The 22447-nt window shown below is 39.2% G+C and overlaps 1 protein-coding gene across 11 annotated transcripts in view; it reads right to left on the bottom strand.

Annotated features, from left to right (window-relative positions):
- The window catches only part of PIEZO2 (piezo type mechanosensitive ion channel component 2), a 465650-nt gene that overhangs the window by 96523 nt on the left and 346680 nt on the right, over window positions 1-22447 (bottom strand). For 6 of the 11 annotated variants that reach the window (XM_050767526.1, XM_050767531.1, XM_050767521.1 and 3 more), the window contains 7 exons: window positions 21449-21738; window positions 19422-19570; window positions 17181-17354; window positions 12402-12443; window positions 5572-5604; window positions 4982-5199; window positions 1551-1711 (listed from right to left, as the gene is read on the bottom strand). In XM_050767526.1, coding sequence (XP_050623483.1) covers window positions 1551-1711; window positions 4982-5199; window positions 5572-5604; window positions 12402-12443; window positions 17181-17354; window positions 19422-19570; window positions 21449-21738 — 1067 coding nt within the window. The remainder of the gene's footprint in view (window positions 1-1550; window positions 1712-4981; window positions 5200-5571; window positions 5605-12401; window positions 12444-17180; window positions 17355-19421; window positions 19571-21448; window positions 21739-22447) is intronic. The other 5 variants (XM_050767522.1, XM_050767527.1, XM_050767528.1 and 2 more) reach the window with 3 other exon arrangements.

Genomic DNA, 22447 nt, shown 5'->3' with positions numbered 1-22447 from the left:
ACAGTGTGGTGATTCCTCAAAGATCTAGAATTAGAAATACCATTTGACCCAGTCATCTCATTACTGGGTATATACCCAAAGGATTATAAATCATGCTGCTATGGAGACACATGCACACGTATGTTTATTGCGGCACTATTCACAATAGCAAAAGCTCAGAACCAATCCCAATGTCCATCAATGATAGACTGGATTAAGAAAATGTGGCACATATACACCATGGAACATTATGCAGCCATAAAAAAGGATGAGTTCATGTCCTTTGTAGGGACATGGATGAAGCTGGAAACCATCATTCTCAGCAAACTATCTCAAGGACAAAAAACCAAATACCGCATGTTCTCACTCATAGGTGGGAACTGAACAATGAGAACACTTGGACACAGGAAGGGGAACATCACACACCGGGGCCTGTTGTGGGGTGGGGAAACGGGGGAGCGATAGCATTAGGAGATATATCTAATGTAAATGACGAGTTAACGGGTGCAGCACACCAACATGGCGCATGTATTCATATGTAACAAACCTGCACGTTGTGCACGTGTACCCTAGAACTTAAAGTATAATAATAATAAAAAAATACTTAAAGGAATAAAAGTAACTGTTTCAAAAATAATTAAAATCCTAAAAAAAAAAAAAAAAAAGAATGGAGTCGCTGCCATTTCCCCCACAAATCTCACAGAGAGGGGCTTCTGTTTTCATTCCCACTTGGCAATGATCCCCTGCCCATTTCAGACGGTTTGTATGAACTGGGGCAGAAGTTCTAGTTTAGACTATAGAGCTCAAATTAAGGTTCATCTCTTAGCTACCTATTTGTGAAACGTTTTAGGTTTGTAGTGTTGTAGCTGTGACATTTTACTGTTATATATGTAACTTTTTAAAGATTATAGGCAGTACTTCCTTGATTAATTTTTAGAGGGCAAAGACTTCTTGAATTGTAACCAACTCAGAAATAGTCCAGGCATACAGAAGTATGCAAATGCTATTTGTTGAATAAAAGGAAAGAAAGCTAATTTCTCTGCAGTGAACATTAAATAATCTGTTGGCTGGATGATGACTCTCTTCTTTACAATCAAGGAAACAGAAGTGCAGTAGAGGTGCATGGCTGAAGACTTTGTGTTCTGTCTCAAGAAATCCAATAGTAAACAAGGTGAGCTCTACTAAAGATTTTATTAGATTTTGGAAACTGAGCTTTCTCCTTGGTAGCGTAAACTGGAATGCTCCTGTTTTCCTTGGAGAATTTAGGGAGATAGATTCCCATAGGCAGGGGCAGAAGGGCAGCCTGCTCTCACACACTTCCCTAAGGACTAGATGAAAATAAGTAGCGTTTGTAATATGACCAAGCCAATGAGAAACTCAGCCATGAGCCTCTTTCCTTTTTCTCAGTGCTCCTGACCCTCGGATTTCTGTAAGTGTAAGTACTTATCTTGGAGTCTTGATACCCTAATGTAATGGGGATTACATTAAAAAAATCATGGACAGCTGGAAAAGGAAAATGAGGACCTACTGTGCTTCTATTCAGCCTGATGATAGGACAAATGTTCACTTGCCTCTTTCACGGAAACCCAGATAATGTAAGAGGAAACGATTTTGATGATGTGCAACTCCAAAATCCACCACATGAACACCTGCAGCTTGTGGAAATACTCCAGGAATTTTAAGAAGAGCACAGTGAGGCGGTCAATCACCAGGTGCCATTTGTTCCTTAAATCTGCAAAACAGGAAGTACAGACAAGAGCGTAACATTTTTAAAACATTATCATTTAAAGCATATCTTGTCACTTTCAGGTTGGAATGAGAGGCTGCAAAATAATTATAGTGGATGAATTCTAAGAAAACCAAAATCTGGAATAAGGATGATATAAGAATCCCAAGTCATGATGACACAGATATCATAAATTGAGAGTTGGAGGGACAATGTGGCTTTTGTCTACCTTTTGATTAGTGTAAAGAAGGATTTTGACATTTCCTTCCTTCCTTCCTTCCTTCCTTCCTTCCTTCCTTCCTTCCTTCCTTCCTTCCTTCCTTTTCTCTCTGTCTCTCTCCCTCCTTTCTCTGACAGAGTCTTGCACTGTAGCTTAGGCTGGAGTGCAGTGGCATGATCAACATTATTTACTTTTCTTTCTTTCTTCCTTTTTTTTCCTTCCTTCCTTCCTTCCTTCCTTCCTTCCTTCCTTCCTTCCTTCCTTCCTTCCTTCCTTCCTTCCTTCCCTCCCTCCCTCCCTCCCTCCCTCCTTCCCTCCTTCCTTCCTTCCTTCCCTTGTCCCTCCCTCCCTCCCTCCCTCCCTCCCTCCCTCCCTTCCTCCCTCCCTTCCTTCCTTTTTCTGACAGAGTCTTGCTCTGTAGCCCAGGCTGGAGTGCAGTGGCACAATCTCAGCTCACTGCAGCCTCTGCCTTTTGGGTTCAAACGATTCTCCTTGAGTAGGTGGGACTACAGGCACATACCACCATGCCCAGCTAATTTTTGTATTTTCAGTAGAAAAAAGGTCTCATCATGTTGGCCAGGCTGGTCTTGAACTCTTGGCCTCAAATGATCTGCCAGCTTCAGCCTCCCAAAGTGCTGGGAGTACAGGCGTGAGCCCCCATGCCCAGCCCCTTTGATGTTATTTACTCTTAAGACCAAACTATAATTTCCTAATATTCTAGGAATATTAAATAATCTTAACTCCTTCTAAAGGACATCTTTCTTGCCACAACAGCACTTTTATAAGTGGCCTGTCTCCTTTGACAAGGCTTAACTGGTGAGTGGTAAAGTTCTCTGGTTTCCATGAAAAAGTGAACCAGTCAGAGCCCTGCATGGGCAGGAAGAGCTTTTGCTCCTTGTCAGAATCAGAAGTGAACTCTAAGCAGCAGAATGACTCAGCCCATGGTTTTCTGAAACATGGTCAGATTTATTCAAATAATAATTTTTAATCAAATTACTTATTTTATTATTTCTACCTTATGCTAACAAAGGAGTCATGCTTCTCTCAAGAAGGACTGTGCTGGCTCACTTTATTGACTGAAAGTCACAACAGGACTGTTCTGTAATATCAGCCTGTCTTGTTTGTAAACAAAAGCTCACAAGTCTATCTTGGCAGATTACAAGTCCTAAGTATCTCTTTAAGTAGCTTCTTTAACTGGCTTGGGTAGATGCAACAGTTACTGTACCTGGTTCTGAAAGCTAAGTAAGGTTCTAGTTATTGTGAAACATGCTTACAGTAGTTCTCCTTTATCCATGGCTATGCTTTCCAAGATTTCAGTTACCTGCAGTCAACCACAGTCCAAAAAAATTAAATGGAAAATTCCAGAAATGATTCAGAAGTGTTAAGTTACATACTGTTCTGAGTAGAAGGATGAAATCTCATGCTGTCCCACTCTGTCCTTCCCCTTGGAATGTGAATCCCTTTGTCCAGCAGGGCCATGCTGTCTACACTCCCTGCCCAGTGGTCAGTCACTTAGTAGCTGTCTCAGTTGCAGTAGCTGTCTTAGTAGCTGTCTCACTGCATTAGTAGCTGTCTCACTGCAGTATTGCCCCGCTGTGTTCAAGTCACTCTTATTTTACTTTCTAATGGCTCCAAGTGAAAGAGTAGTGATGCTGGCAATTTGAATATGCCAGAGAGCAGCCACAAAATGCTTCCTTTAAGTTAATGGTAACAGTTCTCAATTTTATTAATAAGGAAAGAAAAAAATGTACACCGAGGTTGCTAAGATCTAAGGTAAGAGCAACTCTTCTATCTGTGTAATTGTAAAGAAGGAAAAAGAAATTCACACACAGTGTACACAGGGTTCAGTGCTATCTGAGGTTTTAGCATCTACTGGGAGTCTTAGAATATGTCCCCCAAGGCTAAGGCAGGACTACTGTATTTAGAGAGTGACTGAGATGGTAGTCAATAAAAAGGTGTAGGTAATAAATGAGCATGATTTAGACGCGTAGCTGCCACGTACATGAGGGATTGAGAGAAAAGGGGCTGTGCAATTTTGGGCAGAACCTATTAGTAAAGCTCAAAATCCATCTTGAAGTAATGTAATAAAATCCTAGACTTAGGTACTTGGCCTCACAGACCTGGGGTCTCCGCTTCACACTGAGGAATTCACAATGATCAGATATGGAGAGAACGTTTCTGGTCCTCTCCTCTGTGTTCTGAGATGAGAGAGGAAAGAAGACCAAGTTTAAGGGGCATAAACCTTTGGAAGGAGTCCTCCTGCTACTTTTTTATTTTCTAATTTTGTTAAGGACAGTTGACCAGCAAAGACAAGTGCAGCATCTTAAGGTGATAGCCCCAGAACCTCACCCCAGAGATGATGCTCTCTGGGTTGTCCCAGACTTCCTGGAAACGGCTATGTAGACTTTATATTCTCTGTCAGATAACATTTCCTGATCACTGAGGCTGCTCAATGTTCATCATGCCCTATTAAAACATTATTTCAAGTTTAGGAAGGGAAGTAGAAAGAGCCCAAAGAATAAAGAGTGAAACCCCTAAAACAGCAATATTGACAAAAACATCTCTAGGAGTTTGCTTGAAATTATAATTATCCAACTGCTGACTTTCTCCTCCAGTGTCCATGTCCTTAGGCATCAAATCAGAGCTAGAAATACATTCTTAATTATCAGTTTCCTGGAAAAGAATGGTTTCTTGAGAATGCATTTGTAAAGGCGATGTCTACAGCCTTTGGAGATTCTGCACAGCCAGGCTGTACCTGCATCTGGTAGAAACAGAGAGGCTCTGACTGAGCACGTGGTCAACACCATGCCCCACCAGTGTCTGGCCAGGAGTGCTACTTGTGGGTCAGTCACTGAGAACCAGCCATCTGGTCTTTTCTCAGTCAGAATTAAAAGGAAATTGGAGCAATTGGAACAGTAATATTAAAACTATAGCAACCAAACAAAAACCACTCTAATTTTTATGTCATGGACTGGGTCAAATATGTATTCTTTTGGAGCAAGTCAATGTTTCCTTCACTTAGTCTGGCAGCCAGCATTCTCTGAGCGGCTGTTTACCTGATGTTTCTTCCTCCTCCTCGGATTCCTCCTCTTCCTCTCCGTCCTCCTCTGACTCCTCGCTGTCTTTCCCAAGATCACCCTTTTGGGCTTTTTCAGAGTAGCCCTCGGGCTTCTCCTCCCCAGGCTCAGCCAACTTCCTCACCTCCGGCTTCTCCAGCTTGGCGGTCAGGTGCATCATGGTGAGGTCCGGGAGGCTTCCTTCCGGGTGGGCCAGTCTGTTGGCAGAGAGCAGCTGAGTCAGAAGAGGAAAGGGTGTTGGGAGAGATTTGAGTGAGGGGCAAGTAAAAGGAGGATAAACACGAATGAAATCAGTGCATGTACAAAGACCTCACAAGGTGGGGTGTTAGCGTTTTGTCACTTTCTTGTTGGTTTGTTTGTTTTAAGTTCTTTCTAAAAACAAACTGTAAACTCGGTTAGGTTTTGTTAGCTTTTCTAATTCAGGTTCTAGTGATTAGTTGGTAATGAAAGCTATCGACACCTAAACTTGACATTTTTCCCGGAGGAGAAAATGGTCAGAGTTTAGGGTGTAGAAGCATGAAATGGCATCATGTAGAGCAAGCATTTCATGGCTTCACAGGGGGACTTACTCATTTTGGTGGATTGGTAATTTTTTCTTGATGCTGCTCAAAGTAATTGAAATAGAAAGGAAAAAAAGGAGATGAGAACAGAAGAATTATAAGGAATGTCAGAGATCACATATCATGCTACATATCATCCACTATTGCATTCCTGTATGCCTGTTGCAGTAACGCCCTAGTGCCAAATGCATTCCAGGGTGGCATCAATAGCGTGCTTTGCTTTGAACCCTAGGCTTGGCAACTGATCCGAGAGTGGACAGGATTGCAGGTTTGTAAAGAAGAGAGCATACTGAGACCGCTGAGGCAATTATATCATGCTTTTTTAGTAACGCAACAAACCATCTTGCAAGAATCAAGTAATTTACATATTTGTAAGTTTTTAAACATTTCTTAAAGAACGTGTGCTTTTAGTCAACCTTTGTGTAGACGAATCCCACTCTGCCAGCTAAGGCATATGCCATGGAAGCTAAATGTTTTCAGGAGTGACACGTCTGCATCATGTCCCCACGTGAGAGTTACTGATGCGAACTGTTGATTGGCAGCGTGGGAAGACTGTGTGAGATCCTGAACCAGAGAAAGAATGCAGGGAGAGAGAGCTTCTGGTGAGCGCACTCAGCAGCCGGGGATGCTACAGTTTATTTCTTAGTGGACCATAACAAGTCCCTTCCTTCTCCTACATTTTTTAAGAGCATACCTTTTTATTCATACTCAAATTAATGTTTTAAAGAATTTGTGGGCAATAAAGTCTATATAAAGAAAAAGCCTAGTAGACATACTGATAGTCTTCTCTATTTATCACAGTTAATCCAGAAATTTTTAGCAGGGTTCTAACAAGATGGACAATAAATATTATTATTCTATCTGGATAATTGTAGGCTCTGAGTAAACTATTTAACTTTGTGAAAGTTAATTAATTTTCTACCAAATGAGGCTTGGTTAGATAAAATGTAGGTTTACTTTCAACTTATTGATTTGATATTTGTAAACATGCCTATCATTTTGGTTAATGGTTGCAAGGAATCCACACTGTCCCTACACTTTTACATTATCATTCAAACAATTCCCTTGCACAGGATGTCCAGCAGGTAAACGACAGTATGCCAGAAACAGATTGTTAATTTAACGGAGACAGAGAATCTGAGGCGAGTTCTACATTGGTGGAAGGAGTTACACTGACATACTACTTCCTTATTTTCCTAAGCTAGTCAATTCATCCTCTCGACTTTGGAGAAGTTAGCTAGTCTTAAAATTGCAACCCATCTCTTCTACACCAGTGCCACACACCAAATCACAGGGAACACATTTGCTGTTCCTGCTTTGTCAGGACTCTCCATGTGAAATGTTATTAAATGTGGAAGTGATCGGCTGCTGCACAGTCGTCAGTATGTATTTGTTCTCTTTAGGGATGCATTTTATAAATGAAAAGATACCTTTATTAAGACAAGGACTTTGGTGGTTTCAGTGTGGAGGTGTGACCACCTCAGAGTGAATCTTAAAGGTCTGCATTGACACTGCTGCAACCTCATATGACAAGAAAACTACGTTCTAACAATTACTGCTATTAACAGAGTGAAACTCAAAGAGGGGAGGCTGTTTCCGCAGCTGCTACTACAGCTACACAGCAGATGTCCTCAAGCAATGATGCCCCCAAACTGCCAGGCCGCAAGCAGGGCGCATCGAGGAGAGATCGTTCAGTGAAAGAATCAGAGGAAGACACTGGAGTAAGCCTTCTGGAAGCAGGTCCACAAGGCAGATTTCTAGAAACTTGGAATGGGACAAGATGCAGCTGGGGACAAATGAGAAGGGAATTCTGCATCTAACACAGGTCGTTCCCTCTGACCTTAGAGGCACAAACCCCAGACCCTCTCTGGTGCAGTTTAACCTCATGAGCTTGTGATGGACGACAAAGAAAAAAAGAAATTACGTATCAGGCTGTCATTTACTAGTCTAGGAGTTTATTAGCTATCTTGAGAAATTTCAGAGAATTGTACCTTGTATTATAAAAAACTGTGTGCATAAAACATAGATAAAAAATATTTTAAAAATGAATAAAGCGTACTGTTTCAAAAAGACACGTGTGAATCCTTTTACTTTTCTCTCTCTCTTTTTCTCATTTTTATCATAACATTGATCTTAGAGGACATAGAGAAGAATGTTAAAAGACTTGGGTTCAAGTCTTCACCAGAAAACTAACTAGCTAGGTGAGATGGCAAAGCTATGTAACCTATTCTTCTTTATGATTATTAATTTATTTTTTATTATACTTTAAGTTCTAGGGTACATGTGCACAACGTGCAGGTTTGTTACATATGTATACATGTGCCATGTTGGTGTGCTGCATCTATTAACTCGTCATTTACATTAGGTATATCTCCTAATGCAATTCCTCCCCACTCCCCACACCCCACGACAGGCCCCAGTGTATGATGTTCCCCTTCCTGTGTCCAAGTGATCTCATTGTATGTAACCTATCTTTAAGTCTCAGTTAGCTGAAATAATAGTGCCTATTTATAGGAGGTTGTAAAAATTAAGGTGGTTTCTGTTAAGCATTTAACACAGTGGTTAATTACACAGGAAACATTTTAAAGTAAGGAGCCATCTTCTAATGGTAGATTTTAATATATTACGGTTTGATAATCTGCATCATAAACTCATTCTAAAGAAAAAGCAGAATTAGAAACGTGCTTTTGTAAGAGCCTACACAATGATGGATGATAGGGAAAGTATTAAACTTAGACTATAATTCTGTCATCAGCACCTTCTTTAACAGAACTCGGCTATTTTATAGAAGGCCATTCAGAAGATAATCAAAAGGGCAATCTGTTTCCCAGTGGTCCCAGGGTTCTGTTTACTGGGCTTTCTCTGTGTGATCTCAACTGCTGCATCCCCTGAGGAATGGGGCTCCGGCAGAGGTGATTCTGCACAAATGCAAGCTTCCGAGGCAGACCCAGCTGTGGTTGCTAGAAGCAACAGCTGACTGGACTCTCTGGGAAAGCCTGTGTATTTTAATTCAGCTTTTTTTCCTTCCTAGCAAATAAAAAGAAAATGGATGTTGATTTTCCAAAACCAAAATTTAAAAACCCACTCTAGTAAAAATACTCCCGGAAACTTCAGGCTAAGGAACTTATAAGACTTGTAATTCTTTACTGAACATCAGGTGCAAATTACCTAATGGTCATATGAAGGATTTTGACTGTGGGACTCCAAATAGTAAGTGTGATGATGAACAGGATTCTCGGAGAGGCCCCCTCCTCCGCTGCCTTCAGTCAGGCTGCTTTGGATGTCTTTCTCCACAGGAAGTGCATGTCTTCCCGTGGGGTTCTCTTTCACATTACTGGTAACTGTGTCTCCTTGCCCTTATTCGGGCTCTGAGCTCTAACCTTCTCACCGACCATTAAACAAAATGGCTGTCTCCTTTCTAACAAAGCAGATGACAAGTATCTGTTTGTGTCTTCACTCACTCTTTACACTTCCACAGCTTTGTGCAGCTCCCAGGGTGTGTGTTTCTCCATTTGTGACTCTGTCATTTTATTCTAAGTATGGGTTCTGGGGACTTTCCCCTTGAAGACAGAATCCAGTCCTGCTCGACTCATCACCCTTACAAAATGCAGTACTGTGCTTGGGGTACACTGTTATTCACTGAATCTTGGGTGAAGAAATTTTATGCACTGGAGTTACATCCTTATTTGAAACAGAAGAAACAAATTACGTGACAGGGACGCTCAAGGAGGGTCAATTCTGTACAAGGACCTGACTTTGAAAAGCTACATAGTAAACTACTTTCCATTAAAGAAAATGGAAATTCTAGCATTGTAAAATCTCCTTAGTCTCAGCATCGTTTGTTTTTATGATTCTAATTTGGAATATGCGGTAATGTAAACTGCACTGACACTGTTATCATTAGACTGTTAGCAGAAAGGTGACTTGCACCTGTGCAGTGTTTAATACAAATAACATTTAAAGTCAAATAATGTTTAAGATATATTATTATCTAGATCTCAAAAGCACTTTTAGAAGATTGTATTCACATAGAAGCATTTGATTTGTGAATTTAATATTACATCTTATTTTTTATTTATTTATTTTTTTTGAGACGGAGTCTTGCTCTCTTGCCCAGGCTAGATTGCTGCATTGGCGTGATCTCGGCTCACTGCAGACTCAGCCTCCCGGGTTCAAGCAATTCTCCTGCCTCAGCCTCCCGAGTAGCTGGGATTACAGGTGCCCACCACCATACCCGGCTAATTTTTGTATTTTTAGTAGAGACGGGGTTTCACCATCTTGGCCAGGCAGGTCTTGAACTCCTGACCTCATGATCCACCTGCCTCAGCCTCCCAAAGTGCTGGGATTACAGGCATGAGCCACTGTGTCTGGCCTGAATGTTACATCTTAATTATGTGTGTTGGTAAAATGTACACTGTTTACTAGGTCAGTTACAACTTAACCACAATTATCCATATTTTAAAAATGTTATCAAAGTGACCTACTGTCCTCAACACACTACCCTACCTTACAACTTGTAAAGTCATGTCTAAATTTTAATCATCTCTTAAGTTGAATTGTAGGTGTGCTCCCTCTTTCAGCCCAGAACTAACATTTATAAACATTTTATTCTCCTTATAAAACAGCATTGAACATAAAGAAATAAATTATGCTAGAAAGCAAGCTTAGACACTTCATTAAAGGATTCACTCTGTCATTCTAATGGTAATCAGCCCCATTCAACACTGCATACAGCATTTCAGAAGCACATGTTATAAAATGAGAGACAGGCTTGTCTGATAACATTTCCTTTCAGGCACAGCTCTGGCTACTTTTTTTTTTTTTTTTTTTTTTTTTTTTTTTTTCCCCGAGACGGAGTCTCACTCTGTCGCCCAGGCTGGAGTGCAGTGGCGCCATCTCTGCTTACTGCAAGCTCCACCTCCCGGGTTCACGCCATTCTCCTGCCTCAGCCTCCCAGGTAGCTGGGACTACAGGTGCCCGCCACCACGCCCGGCTAATTGTTTGCATATTTAGTAGAGATGGGGTTTCACCGTGTTAGCCAGGATGGTCTCGATCTCCTGACCTTGAGATCTGCCCACCTCGGCCTCCCAAAGTGCTGGGATTACAGGTGTGAGCCACCGCGCCTGGCCTCTGGCTGCTCTTAACATGTTAATATTCACACAAAAACATGAGAGTTCACTGGAAAGAAGGTAAAGATGGAATATTGCAAGTTTTTAGTCATTTGGGGTGACTTTGAACTTTGATACTTCTAAGAAGTCCTGAGAGAACTCGCTGGCCTTGTGGCTTGGGGTAAGGGGCATAAGCTCCCATTCACGATATAAGTCTGGACCTTTGGGATCAAAAGTCATACCAGTTGCTGCCAAGGGAGCCCATCAAACCAACTCTTGCCCTCTTATGGGTCTCAGCCTTCTCTTTACAAAGCAAATGTTAAATGCTTTATAAGAAACACAGAGAAAAAGAGAGTGAGGAGTTCCTTATGTTTGGAGAGATGGGATTTACAGTATTGCTCAGGATTTCTAGCTAGAGTCTGTTTCTTACTTCTCTACCTATCAGTTGAAAAACCTGATGTTGATGTTTCTCTCTCAGGTTGTCAAAAACCAGCCCCCAAGAAACCTGGCAGGCCTCGTTCATTCTTCCTCCCTCAGCAATCCACACAGTGACTCTCTGCTTTTCATACTTTGTTAGAAATTCTGCCTCTTAGGGTTTGTGATTTGGTTGTCTGCCTGAGGATTTTACCTATAAGAAAAGCGAATGGGGTAGAAAACCAACAAATCTTTTGAAGAATTATTTTGTTAATTGGATTTATTGCAAGACATATTTCTCTAGATAACAAAGCTAGATATAAATTACTAGCCTTATTACTAATGGCATGCAGTTACAAGAGTGAATACTTGAATTCATCTACTTAGTAAAGTAAAATAGTTTAGTAAGTTAGTTCCCAAAGGATAACTCTGGAGGATAACCCATTGCACAACATTTATCCAAACTTGCTTTTTATTTTGCATGGACATTATATGTTTTATCTCCCCAGCTAGGTGATATGCATTTTAAGGAAAGTCCATGTCTCAGTGCCATCTTGGTGCCTTTTGTGCTGTGCAAACATATGAAATCTGGTGATGTAAAATATCCCTCTTCAATAATATGTTGATCTTTCAAGTAGAGATATATTTGAAGAAAGTGATGTTTTTAAAACCATATATTGTGACTACTTTCATTTCATTGAGGAAATGTCTATCGAATATCACTTCATGGGTAAGGCACTGGGGTCGGTGATATGGGGACATCTTGGTAAATCATAGAGGGAGTCCGGATCTGAGGAGGTTATGCCCCTACTCTAGCAAGGCAGATAAGACAAGCAGGCAGGAGATCAGACAGAGGACTGGAAGGCAGATGTCAGGATAGCATCAGTGATGGAGTGCTATGGGGGTTCAGAGGGAAGGTAGATTACTCTTAGCAGGAATGTTGGCATTTATGGGAGGGTTTGTGGAGGACGTGGTTCTTGAGCTGAGCTCTCGGTTATGTGTTCAAGAGGGAGAGGTGTTCTCAGGCAAGCCTTGCACTAATTCTACCAAAGAACAGAATGAATGGGACATAAGTTCGAACCAAGGCCAAAGGCTGAGCACCAGCTGAAGACCCTCAACAGCCTCCACATCCACTTGGTGGTACCATTCAGTACAGACACCAAATGGTTTGGTTTGCAAAATACATCCATGAGCATACCTGAAGACCATTGTCCACTATCTGACAACACGATTTTTCATGTATAAAGCAGTTAAGAGTTTAACACAGCAAGAAACAGCTTTGAACAAAAATAAGAGAGAAAACATTGAAGTACCCACCTATTTATTATTAGATATACGCGACCATTGACTTTGGCATGGCTACGAGGTGGCAGACGGAAGCACAGGGATGCAACGAGGAGACAGGTTGGAGAGAGAGAGAGGAGATTGTTAGACAGAGACGAACGAAGTGGACTCCCTTAAGCTTCCTAGCATTAGGTGTAGCCACCCTCACAGGCTTCATGCCTTAAAGAAGAGTCTAGACAGCAAGATTCAGTAGCAACATTAAATCAGACAATGTTCAGGAAAAATGCTAGACGATAACAAGCCTCTCCCTTCTTCTCATCCCTCCCCATCTCACACACTTTATTACAAATTTATAATGTTTAAATTTTTTAAGGTACTTCTTTTTTTTTTTTTTTTTTTTGCAGAGTCTTGCTCTGTCACCCAGACTGGAGTGCAGTGATGTATCTTAGCTCACGGCAGCCTCTGCCTCCTGGGTTCAAGTGATTCTCCTGCCTCAGCCTCCCAAGTAGCTGGGATTGCAGATGTATGCCATCATACCTGGCTAATTTTTGTATTTTTAGTAGAGATGGGGTTTTACCATCTCTTGGCCTAGTTGGTCTCAAACTCCTGACTGCACGTGATCCACCTGCCTCAGCTTCCCAAATTGCTGGGATTACAGGCATGAGCCGCAGTGCCTGGCCTCAAGGTACATTTTATGAAATAAAATATAATTTAAAAAATTAATTTTTGCTGCTACTGCAGGAAAAAAAAAGGATCCTACTCAGTGGTCACATTCAACATGCTGTTTTCTAAGGTTTTTCTAAAACTATAGTTAAAAAGTCATTTCATTTTTCTATGCATAATAATATTTTCTAAAACAAACCATGCACAAATTAAAGAGATATAAAAGTAATGAATATGGCCAGGTGTGCTGGCTCACTCCTGTAATCCCAGCACTTTGGGAAGTTGAGGCGGGCGGATCATGAGGTAAGGAGTTTGAGACCAGCCTGGCCAATATGGTGAAACCCCCATCTCTACTAAAAATACAAAAATTAGCCAGGCATGGTGGTGCATGCCTGCAGTCCCAGTTCCTCGGGAGCCTGAGGCAGAAGAATCGCTTGAACCTGGGAGGCAGAGGTTGCTGTGAGCTGAGATCGTGCCACTGCACTCTAGCTTGGGCAACAGAGCAAGACTCTGTCTCAAATAAAAAAAAAAAAGTAATAAATATTTAAATAGTCCTTTGTAAATCACTGCTAATTATATATTATATAATAAACATGTTATACATTATAATTCTTATATTATGAATTTCTATCAATATATAGGTGAAATAATATTCCTGAGATTGCCTACTTAGAAATAATAATTTCTTCCTACATTATTATATTTTCATAAGGCTAACTTTGTAAATTCTGTAAGGCTAAACATGGTAAATTCTGCTTCATACATAAGTGACGTGTGCCTGCATTACATCTGCATAAGCACATGCACACCAAAAAGTGATGAAATAGGAAAAGAAGAGCTGTGTATTTCCAGAGACAACCGTGTGGAAATCAGCTTAATGAGCGAATCGGTTATTCCTCATCTGTGGGCCATTTCTTGTAAAGCATCCGTTTAGGACATGGGAGCACAGAAAGTAAAGCTCGACAGTCAATCCCAACTCTCAAAATATTCCTTTTTCTTCATCATTTTGATTTTAATGTAGCCACTGTATTAGGACTCCCGGGACAAAAAATACTGTGAGATGAAAATTATGAGTAAGGAAAATACTCCCATGAGAAAGAGTTGCTAAAAAGATTGTATATATATATTTAAACTTTGAACATTATACATATTATATATTAAAATCTGAATATTTTATATATATTATATAAATAATATAATATATAAATATATTACATAAATATATATTTTATAACATATTATATAAATAATGTATTATATTAATATAATATATTATATAAATATCTTATATACATAATATAATATATGCATAATATAATATAATATATTATATAATAATATATATTGTTATATAATGTAATATATTATATAATAATATATGCTACATTATTATATAATGTATTATATTATATAACCATATATTATATAATATGTGTTATTATTTAATATAATATATAATTAATATAATATATAATTAACATATAATAATATATGTTATCCTCAAGTTTAAACTTTGAACATTTTTATATGTGTATTAGATAACATATATTATATAATAATATATTTATATGTATATAATTTATATTTTTATTTGTATATGTATTTATATGTATATAATTTATATGTATGTATTTTTATATGTATATATGTATGTACATATTATATGTATATATGTGTATGTATATTTATATGTATATAATTTATATGTATATAATAATATATGATATAAATAATATATTTATATAATAATATATGTTATATTATTATATAATATATGGTTATATAATACATATATAAAAAATGTTCAAAGTTTAAACTTGAGGGCTTTATATCGAACTGTTGCACGAAATTCCAAAATACCAAATTTGAGTGAGTTCTTCAACTTTCCTAAGGTTCTAGAAAACTCTTCTTCATATAACTAAAAATGAAATCCTACGTGCTTAAACTCTTCAGAGAACTGGCATTACACACTCTCCTCACCCCTTACATTTACTTGGAAAATTCACCGTTGAGGGAGTGCTTAGGGCTAAGTCGCAGCTGCAAGGAAGGCAAGTCAGGACTCATATCGCTACAGATCATTTAGATCTTTCTTCTCTGCCCCGGGGTGCAGCGAAAGGCTGTGAAGCGGCAGCTGAGGAAACACAGAACCTACATCCTGGCGTGTGCTGCAGTCCTTCCTCAGAACCTGCACAGGCTGAACACTACTATACGTGCTTAAAGGGAATTCTGTGGCACCTTAATTCAGTTTTCACATACGCTAGGTCCAAAACCTGGGAGTCTCTAGGCTGGTGAGCCTAACTGTCTTCTGCAAAACTGTGGTCCTGCCTGTTTCTACTTTTCTGGATAAATGGTGAATTGTATCTCTGTTTGATTGCATGACAGAAGACTCAGACACATCCACATTAAGAAAAATGGCAAGAAAAAGGCTCCTGCATGCTGGAGGCACTTTTAGTGAGAAAAATAAATGAATATGCAAGAGAAGAAATGACATTTGGAAGAAAAACATTTTTAAAAAGATTTCATTAGCAATGCTTAATAATTACAACTCCTTCACAAACATACAAATGGGCTCTGCTAACTAAAATCCTGTGTAATTATTGAATAAGGCCCTTGAAAAGAATGGTGAGAGCTTAGAGTCAATTAAAACATGTTACATGGTCAGAATTAAATATCAAATACTAGTTTTATCCACACAGATCACAAGCAATGTCAAACTAATGACATAAAAAGATCCTTTTTCTGATTACTGACAATTCTCACTCTTATGTGCAGGCATTGTCTTTGCAAACTTTTAAACTTGGGGTGATTTTCCCCGCCATCAAGTTTGTCTATGAATGATATCTTTTTTGGGGGTCCCAAAACTTCTAATAACTACTCTATTTTTCCTAATGTTTGATCATCACTGCAGTAAGTAGGAGTACATATATGGAGAGGGTAAGCCACTGACCCCATCCATGCCCTCCTCCCTGCTGGGGCCTTGGGAGCAGACAGGTTTTAGCAGAGCCTGATTTTTCATGATGGCTAGATACAAAACAAGTCATGACTGACTGATACCTCTTGGTTCCATGGGCTACGAGTCATCTGAAGTGTCAGAATGATAGGTGAAACACAACACAATAAGGAAAGTGAATCTGCTGGTCATACAAGGATTATAAAATGTTTCTTGTCATTAAATAAATGTTTTGGGTCTATCCATAACTCTAGTTCCTACACAGTAAAACACTGGAAGTTTGCATTTTACGAAATGCATATAATGAACTCTTACTTCATCTTCGATTGATATCTCCTTTTTTTTCCCTTAAAGTCAAATAATTAAGGAGAATTTTCATCCGTGACCTCTGTGCTCCTCTCAATACAGCCCTTTGCTCCCTTAGCTGCTTAACAAGCATTTTTCCAATATCTGAATCATAGGCTAAACATGAGGCAGAGAGGAAGACCATTGTCAGCATTCACTAGAAGAATGCTTGCGATGTCTCCGTGATGGAACGCAGTGAAGGATTTGTGATAACCCATTGTGGTTTGAAAAAACATGGGCAGGGAAAGTAATATCCCATCTGTTATTCACAAACAATTTATATTTATTGATCAGGAGAAAACAACAGTAAGCTGCTAAAAGAAGATATTGTCATCATGTTGTCTCCTTCAATATGATTGTAGTTACTAGTCAATTGCAGATTCTGTGTTTTTAGCCAAAGTTCTTTATTTCCAAAATGGAGGGAAAACTCTGCCCATCATCTCTTGCTATGCTCTCACAAGACTTCTGTACTTGTGGTCAGCATAATGGAAAAATCCTCTGAATTAGCCGGATTCTGTAAATGTTCTAAAAACATATAACCAGCCTAGACACAAATACACTCTATCAACTCTAAAATATCAACTATAAAATATTTAAATCTCCACAGCTACTCTGAATATCTCACAAGACTATCAAGATCACTTTACATTAACCAGTCATGAGTCACTACCCATTGTTTCAGAACGTGTCATAGAATCTTCCACGTTTTCCCCTTTTCCTCTCAAGCTGATACTAACGGAAAATTCAAGGCTGAAACTCAAGATTACTGGCTTCCCGCAAGGTGGCCAACCTCAGGTAGGGTTGAAGGCTGCCTTCCTGTTAACAACAGGTCTGTGTCTCCTTCAGTGGCTCACCTGTAGATGGTGTTGTCTTCTTTGCTGGGAATGGACTTGAGGTCTGTGAGTTCAAGGAACCGGTCATGGAAATAGTGCAGGTGTAAAATGCACACCAGCAGAAAGGAGGTTGGGATGAATATGCGAGTGAATAGTTCAGCCACAGTAAACTGCTTTAAGCCAAGATCCTCAAGCCTGCAAAACAAAACAAAATAAAAAGCAGGAGCCTCTCTTAGGCAATGAAGTCACAGACTCTTTGTGATAAACTACATCACAGTCTTATACTCCTGTCAGTTCTATCGTTTATTGCATCACTCTCTCTGATATGATCCAATATGGCTTTCGTTTCCACCAAGCCAGCTAACCTCCTTTAACAATGGTCAGTAAAAACCTTGACATTGCCAAATTCAAGGGCTACTTCTCTAGCTTTATTTAATTAAACCTCTGGTCTTCCTTGAGGCAAGCGTGGTTTTGACGCCATCACACTCTCTTGGTTTCTTATTCCTCCACGATCTCCTCCTTTTCTATTGGACTTCTAGAGGCTGAAATATCCCCACGACTCGGTTTTGATCTCTCTTCCAGCTGTGCCTGCCCGCTAGGGAAATCCTCTTCTGTGGATTTATACATCATCCTTACACTGAGGACTCAAGGCACATCTACAGTGCGGGCCCCTCCTGTAAGATTCCTGTGCCCAAATTGCTAATGGAAATCGGGTGTTTCGCAGTTATTTCATATTTAGTGTTTCCAAAACAGTATTCTTGATTTTCCTATTTTTCTTAGCAAAGCTGTCCTCCACATCCCTCTCCCCACTCTAGTATCCCTGAAGCAATAAATGGTACAACTGTCTACCCTGTGCAAATTGAGAAGTCAGACGTCTCCTATGTTCTTTTCTTTCATATCTCATTCATCCACATTTCCTTCAGCCTCCTAAGCACCTCTTGAATGGCCCACTCCTGTTATCCGTCTCTGCCTCCACTGAGTGTAGGGGAAGCTGCCATCATTTCTCACATTTCTCACTGCTGCTGCCTACTAACTGGTCTCCTTGTTTCTCCTCCCACACATCGCTTTTTCTCAGCTACTCAAGGGATCTATAAAGATTAGAAAATTCCACCAAGAATAGAATACAAATAATGCTGCCTACAAGCCATGCACATCCCAACTGCCTGCCTGAATTCTCCCCACTCTTCGCTGTCCACTCACCCCCGGTCTTCAGTTCTTCTTATGTGCTATGCCGAACTCTGACTTGTCTCAGGACCTTCGCATGTGCTGTTCCCTCTGCCTGAAATGCCCTTCCACACCCCAGGCTCAAACTCACACACTTTTCCTAAGACAAGCTTCTTCTTATGCTTCAGTTGCAGTTTAAACCAGCTCCTCAGCGAAGCCCGTGCCAATCACTCATTTATAGTTCCCCCTTACTCACTGCCTCAGCCTGTTGTCTGTTTCCTTCACGGACCTGTCACAAAGTGTAACAGACTTATTTTACACTAAATAGTTTTCTTGTTTGTCTCCTCTGCTAGAATATAAGATCTACAGGGCTTAGATTTTATCTGTCTTGTTCCCTGTCATATTCCAGGCACAAAACAGTGTCAGCCCATGGACAGCATTTCATAAACGCTTATTGTATAGACACTTCAGCTGTGTTGGTCTAGTTCCCTTCTAAGGGACAGAGACTTCTAAGGGACTTCTTTCTCAGCCACATCAATATTTTCAGCTCAAAACCCAATCCTGGCTGGATTTCCAAACTAATTTCAGAAGTTTACAGAAGCAAATTAGAGAAGAATAGAGCACTACTTACTACATGCATGGGAAAAACCATCTCATTATCACAAGTCTGTTAGCACTTAGAGAAATTTATTTCTTTATGGCACTAAATACTCCTTGGAATCTAAGCACCCAGCAACATACATGAGCAAAGGCTGCTACTTTATAAGTGCATGAACTTACTTATGAACTGAAGAGCTGAGCTCCAATGTGGAGAGCAGAAAGCATGACTAAGTGCTAGGTGTGTTTCACACGAAACTAACATTAGAAAATGTCATTTCATTAAAATGGGGCTGAAAATTCATGGAGTGCCTACTATGTTCTAAGCTAAGGGCTAAGTAAAGGGAACACAAAAATCTCTAAGTTTTAATTTCTATTCTTGACGAACTTATAGACAGTGATGACATCATGCTTTGCTAAAATCTTCCTTAAAGATGTTTTTGAACGATATGCATTCAAGTCTTCATCTTGTTCATCATTTTTCAACTCAAAATTACTTACTTTTCTTTTTTCAATCCAGTCATATTTTGCCACAGGCCTGGGAAGTTTTCAAACTGATATGTGTATATAAAGATAAGCACCAGCATAGTGTAAATAACCACTGACATCCAAAAATATTTTAGAATTTTCCTCCACCATTCATAGTGCACCTGCAAATCAGATAGTGGAAAAAAACAAACGAGAAAAAAATCATTTTAGAAAAACTCACAAAAATATTTGGTTTATTCAAGTAAGACAAGTGATTACATTCACAAATGTCTGAAAATAAAGTCTATTTCATTTCTAGTTTTTAATGTTCCATGCGTAACATAGTGGAGTGGTCCTGGGTTAGAACCCCAGTTCTATAAGTGGTTGCTAACTCTGTCTTTGGGGAAGTGGCTGAACCTTCCAGAGCGTCTCCATAAGTGCCTATTTTGCAGGGTTGCTACGACGATGAAATAGGTATTTACGGGTTCCTGCAAGCTATCTGGCCCATAGAGGGCGCTCAAGGAACAGTAGGGTAAGTGCTGCTGTCATTGTGGTTATTATCACTGCTCAGAGAAAACCACATCCATTTTGAAATTGAAAGCAATATTGTATGAATGAAAATGTGAAACAACCACAGAAAAAAAGACATCTCATTTTACCATAAGCTGTGGATATTCATTAGAGAACATCCATCCTGAATTTTTAAGAGTATTCAAAAGTTCACTGATTTCTTTTGAGATTTTTTTATCTTAACATATGATATACTCTCGTTTATTGTAGTTATTTTATTTGTTTTGTTGGCTACCTGCAAGATATTTTACTGTTCCATGTGTTTCTATTATTAGATTCTCTTTTATCATCAGTTAAAAGTGAGTCTGTGGAGAGCTAACTCATTTTAATGCATTTCATATATTAAATTATTTTAATGAATGAAATCCTTTTAATTAATGAAATACGAAAGCAGTCAGTGCACTACACATATATATGTACACAAAGAGCAGGCACATGCCACACATACATCGTTTTCTGACCCTAAAGCCTGAAATGCAAAAGTATACCTAGGAATACTCCACGACTTCAGATTATCTAGCTTTTAAATTACTATTTTAAAATGTAATTCAATTTTTACAGGCCAGGTGCAGTGATTCATGCCTGTAATCCTGGAACTCTGGGAGGCCGAGGAGGGCAGATCACTTGAGGCCAGGAGTTTGAAACCAGCCTGGCCAACATGGTGAAACCCTGTCTCTACTAAAAATACAAACATTAGCTGGAGGTGTTGGTGCACACTTGGAATCCCAGCTACTTGGGAGGCTGAGGCATGAGACTCGCTTGAACCTGGGAGGTGGAGATTGCAGTGAGCAATGAGCAGAGATCACGCCACTGCACTCCAGCCTAAGGGACAGAGCAAGACTCTGTCTCAAAAAAAAAAAAAAAAAAAGTAAATAAATAAAAAGAAAGAAAGAAATAGAAATGTAATTCAATTTTACAGATTTTTTTGATGAATAATTTTTGGAAAACTTATGTATGAACTTTTTCCTGATTTTTCAACAACCTAAATTTTTTATTTTTACTTTTTTTTAGGGATGGCATCTTAATCTGTTGCCCAGTTGTACTGTAGTGGTACAAGCATAGCTCACTGCAGCCCTGACCTCCTGGGATCAAGTGATCCTCCTGCCTCAGCCTACCAAGAAACTAGGACTACAGGTGTGCCACCACACCTGGCTAATTTTTTAATTTAAGAAAATTTTTTGTAGAGACAAGACTTCAGTATTTTGCCCAGGTTGGTTTGGAACTCCTGGCCTCAAGCAGCCCTCCTCCCTTGCCTCCCAAAGTGCTGAAATTATAGGCATGAGCCACTGCATCCAGCCCTGAAATTTTGAAATAGTAAAGAAGTTGAAGACAGTCATTTACCATTTTAGGATTCTTGGGATATAATGTTTGAATCTTGCCGATCACTTTATCTATGTTCATGAGTCTAGTGATTTAGAATCTCTGCAAAGGTAGCTCATGTATATTCCTGGGACAGATGTGAGAATGAAAATGATCAACTGTGTACCTACCTGATACAGGGCCACACAGAACAGGAACAGCACCATGTAGATGATTTTGTACATTACGATTTTCCCCTCAAAGCTGACGAAGAAGAACATGCCTCCGCAGACGTAGATCCAGTACTTGATGAACATGGCCACCACCAGATTGCCCAGGACTTTCATGATGTCCTGCTCATCTTCTTCTTCAACTTCCTCTTCCTCTACCTTCTTTCTCTCTTGCTTCTCTTCCTTCGCTTCCTCTTCTTCCTCCTTCTCTTTGGGCTCTCCTTCCACTTGTATATCTTGAAGTTCCTCATCTTCAAATAGAAAACTATACTGTTACACTTAGCTGGTTATCTGTGTAGAACCACACTTTGACCACATGTGATATATGTAGGATGTAGAGGCATGCATTTTCCAAGTTATTGCATAATTTGAGTGATTTTAAACTATTCTCATAAACACAGCAACATTCCTAACTAGATTAAAAGTCAATTTTCATAACCTTCTCAAAATAGAGTTTGCAAGAAAATAAATTTGGTAATACTAATTTATATACAAGGTCTTTTTAAATTTCTGATACCGAGTGATAGCTTTAAGTGCTGTGAGATGAAAAAAATAAATAGGCAACAATAGCACAAATCTAAATGAGTATATCAATTTCAAATTCTAATTGTTTCACGGCTCTAGACAATCCAAGTAGTACTTTACCAAATGTGGTTAATGCTATCAATCTTAACCAAAAAAGCATGCTTTTAAATAACTCAAAATTTAAGAGATACAGCGAAACATAATTTAATTTAAATTAGATTGAAAGAGTAATTGTAATTTAAGTTTAAAACAATTTAATGGATCAAAATAAAAAACTCACATTGTGTTGCTTTAAAATATGCTAATACATGGGACTCATCTCTGTGTTACAAAGTCTTATATTTGAAGAACTTGAATAATTATTTCAAAAGAATTATTGGGGTTAATTTGAATAATTTATTCAAACAACTAGTAGATTCACAGAGTGAGGAGAGT

This window comes from Macaca thibetana, chromosome 18, assembly GCF_024542745.1.
Source record: "Macaca thibetana thibetana isolate TM-01 chromosome 18, ASM2454274v1, whole genome shotgun sequence".
NCBI lineage: Eukaryota > Metazoa > Chordata > Mammalia > Primates > Cercopithecidae > Macaca > Macaca thibetana.
The sequence above is the reverse complement of the archived record's forward strand: the minus strand, read 5'-3'. Positions and strand labels throughout refer to the sequence as shown.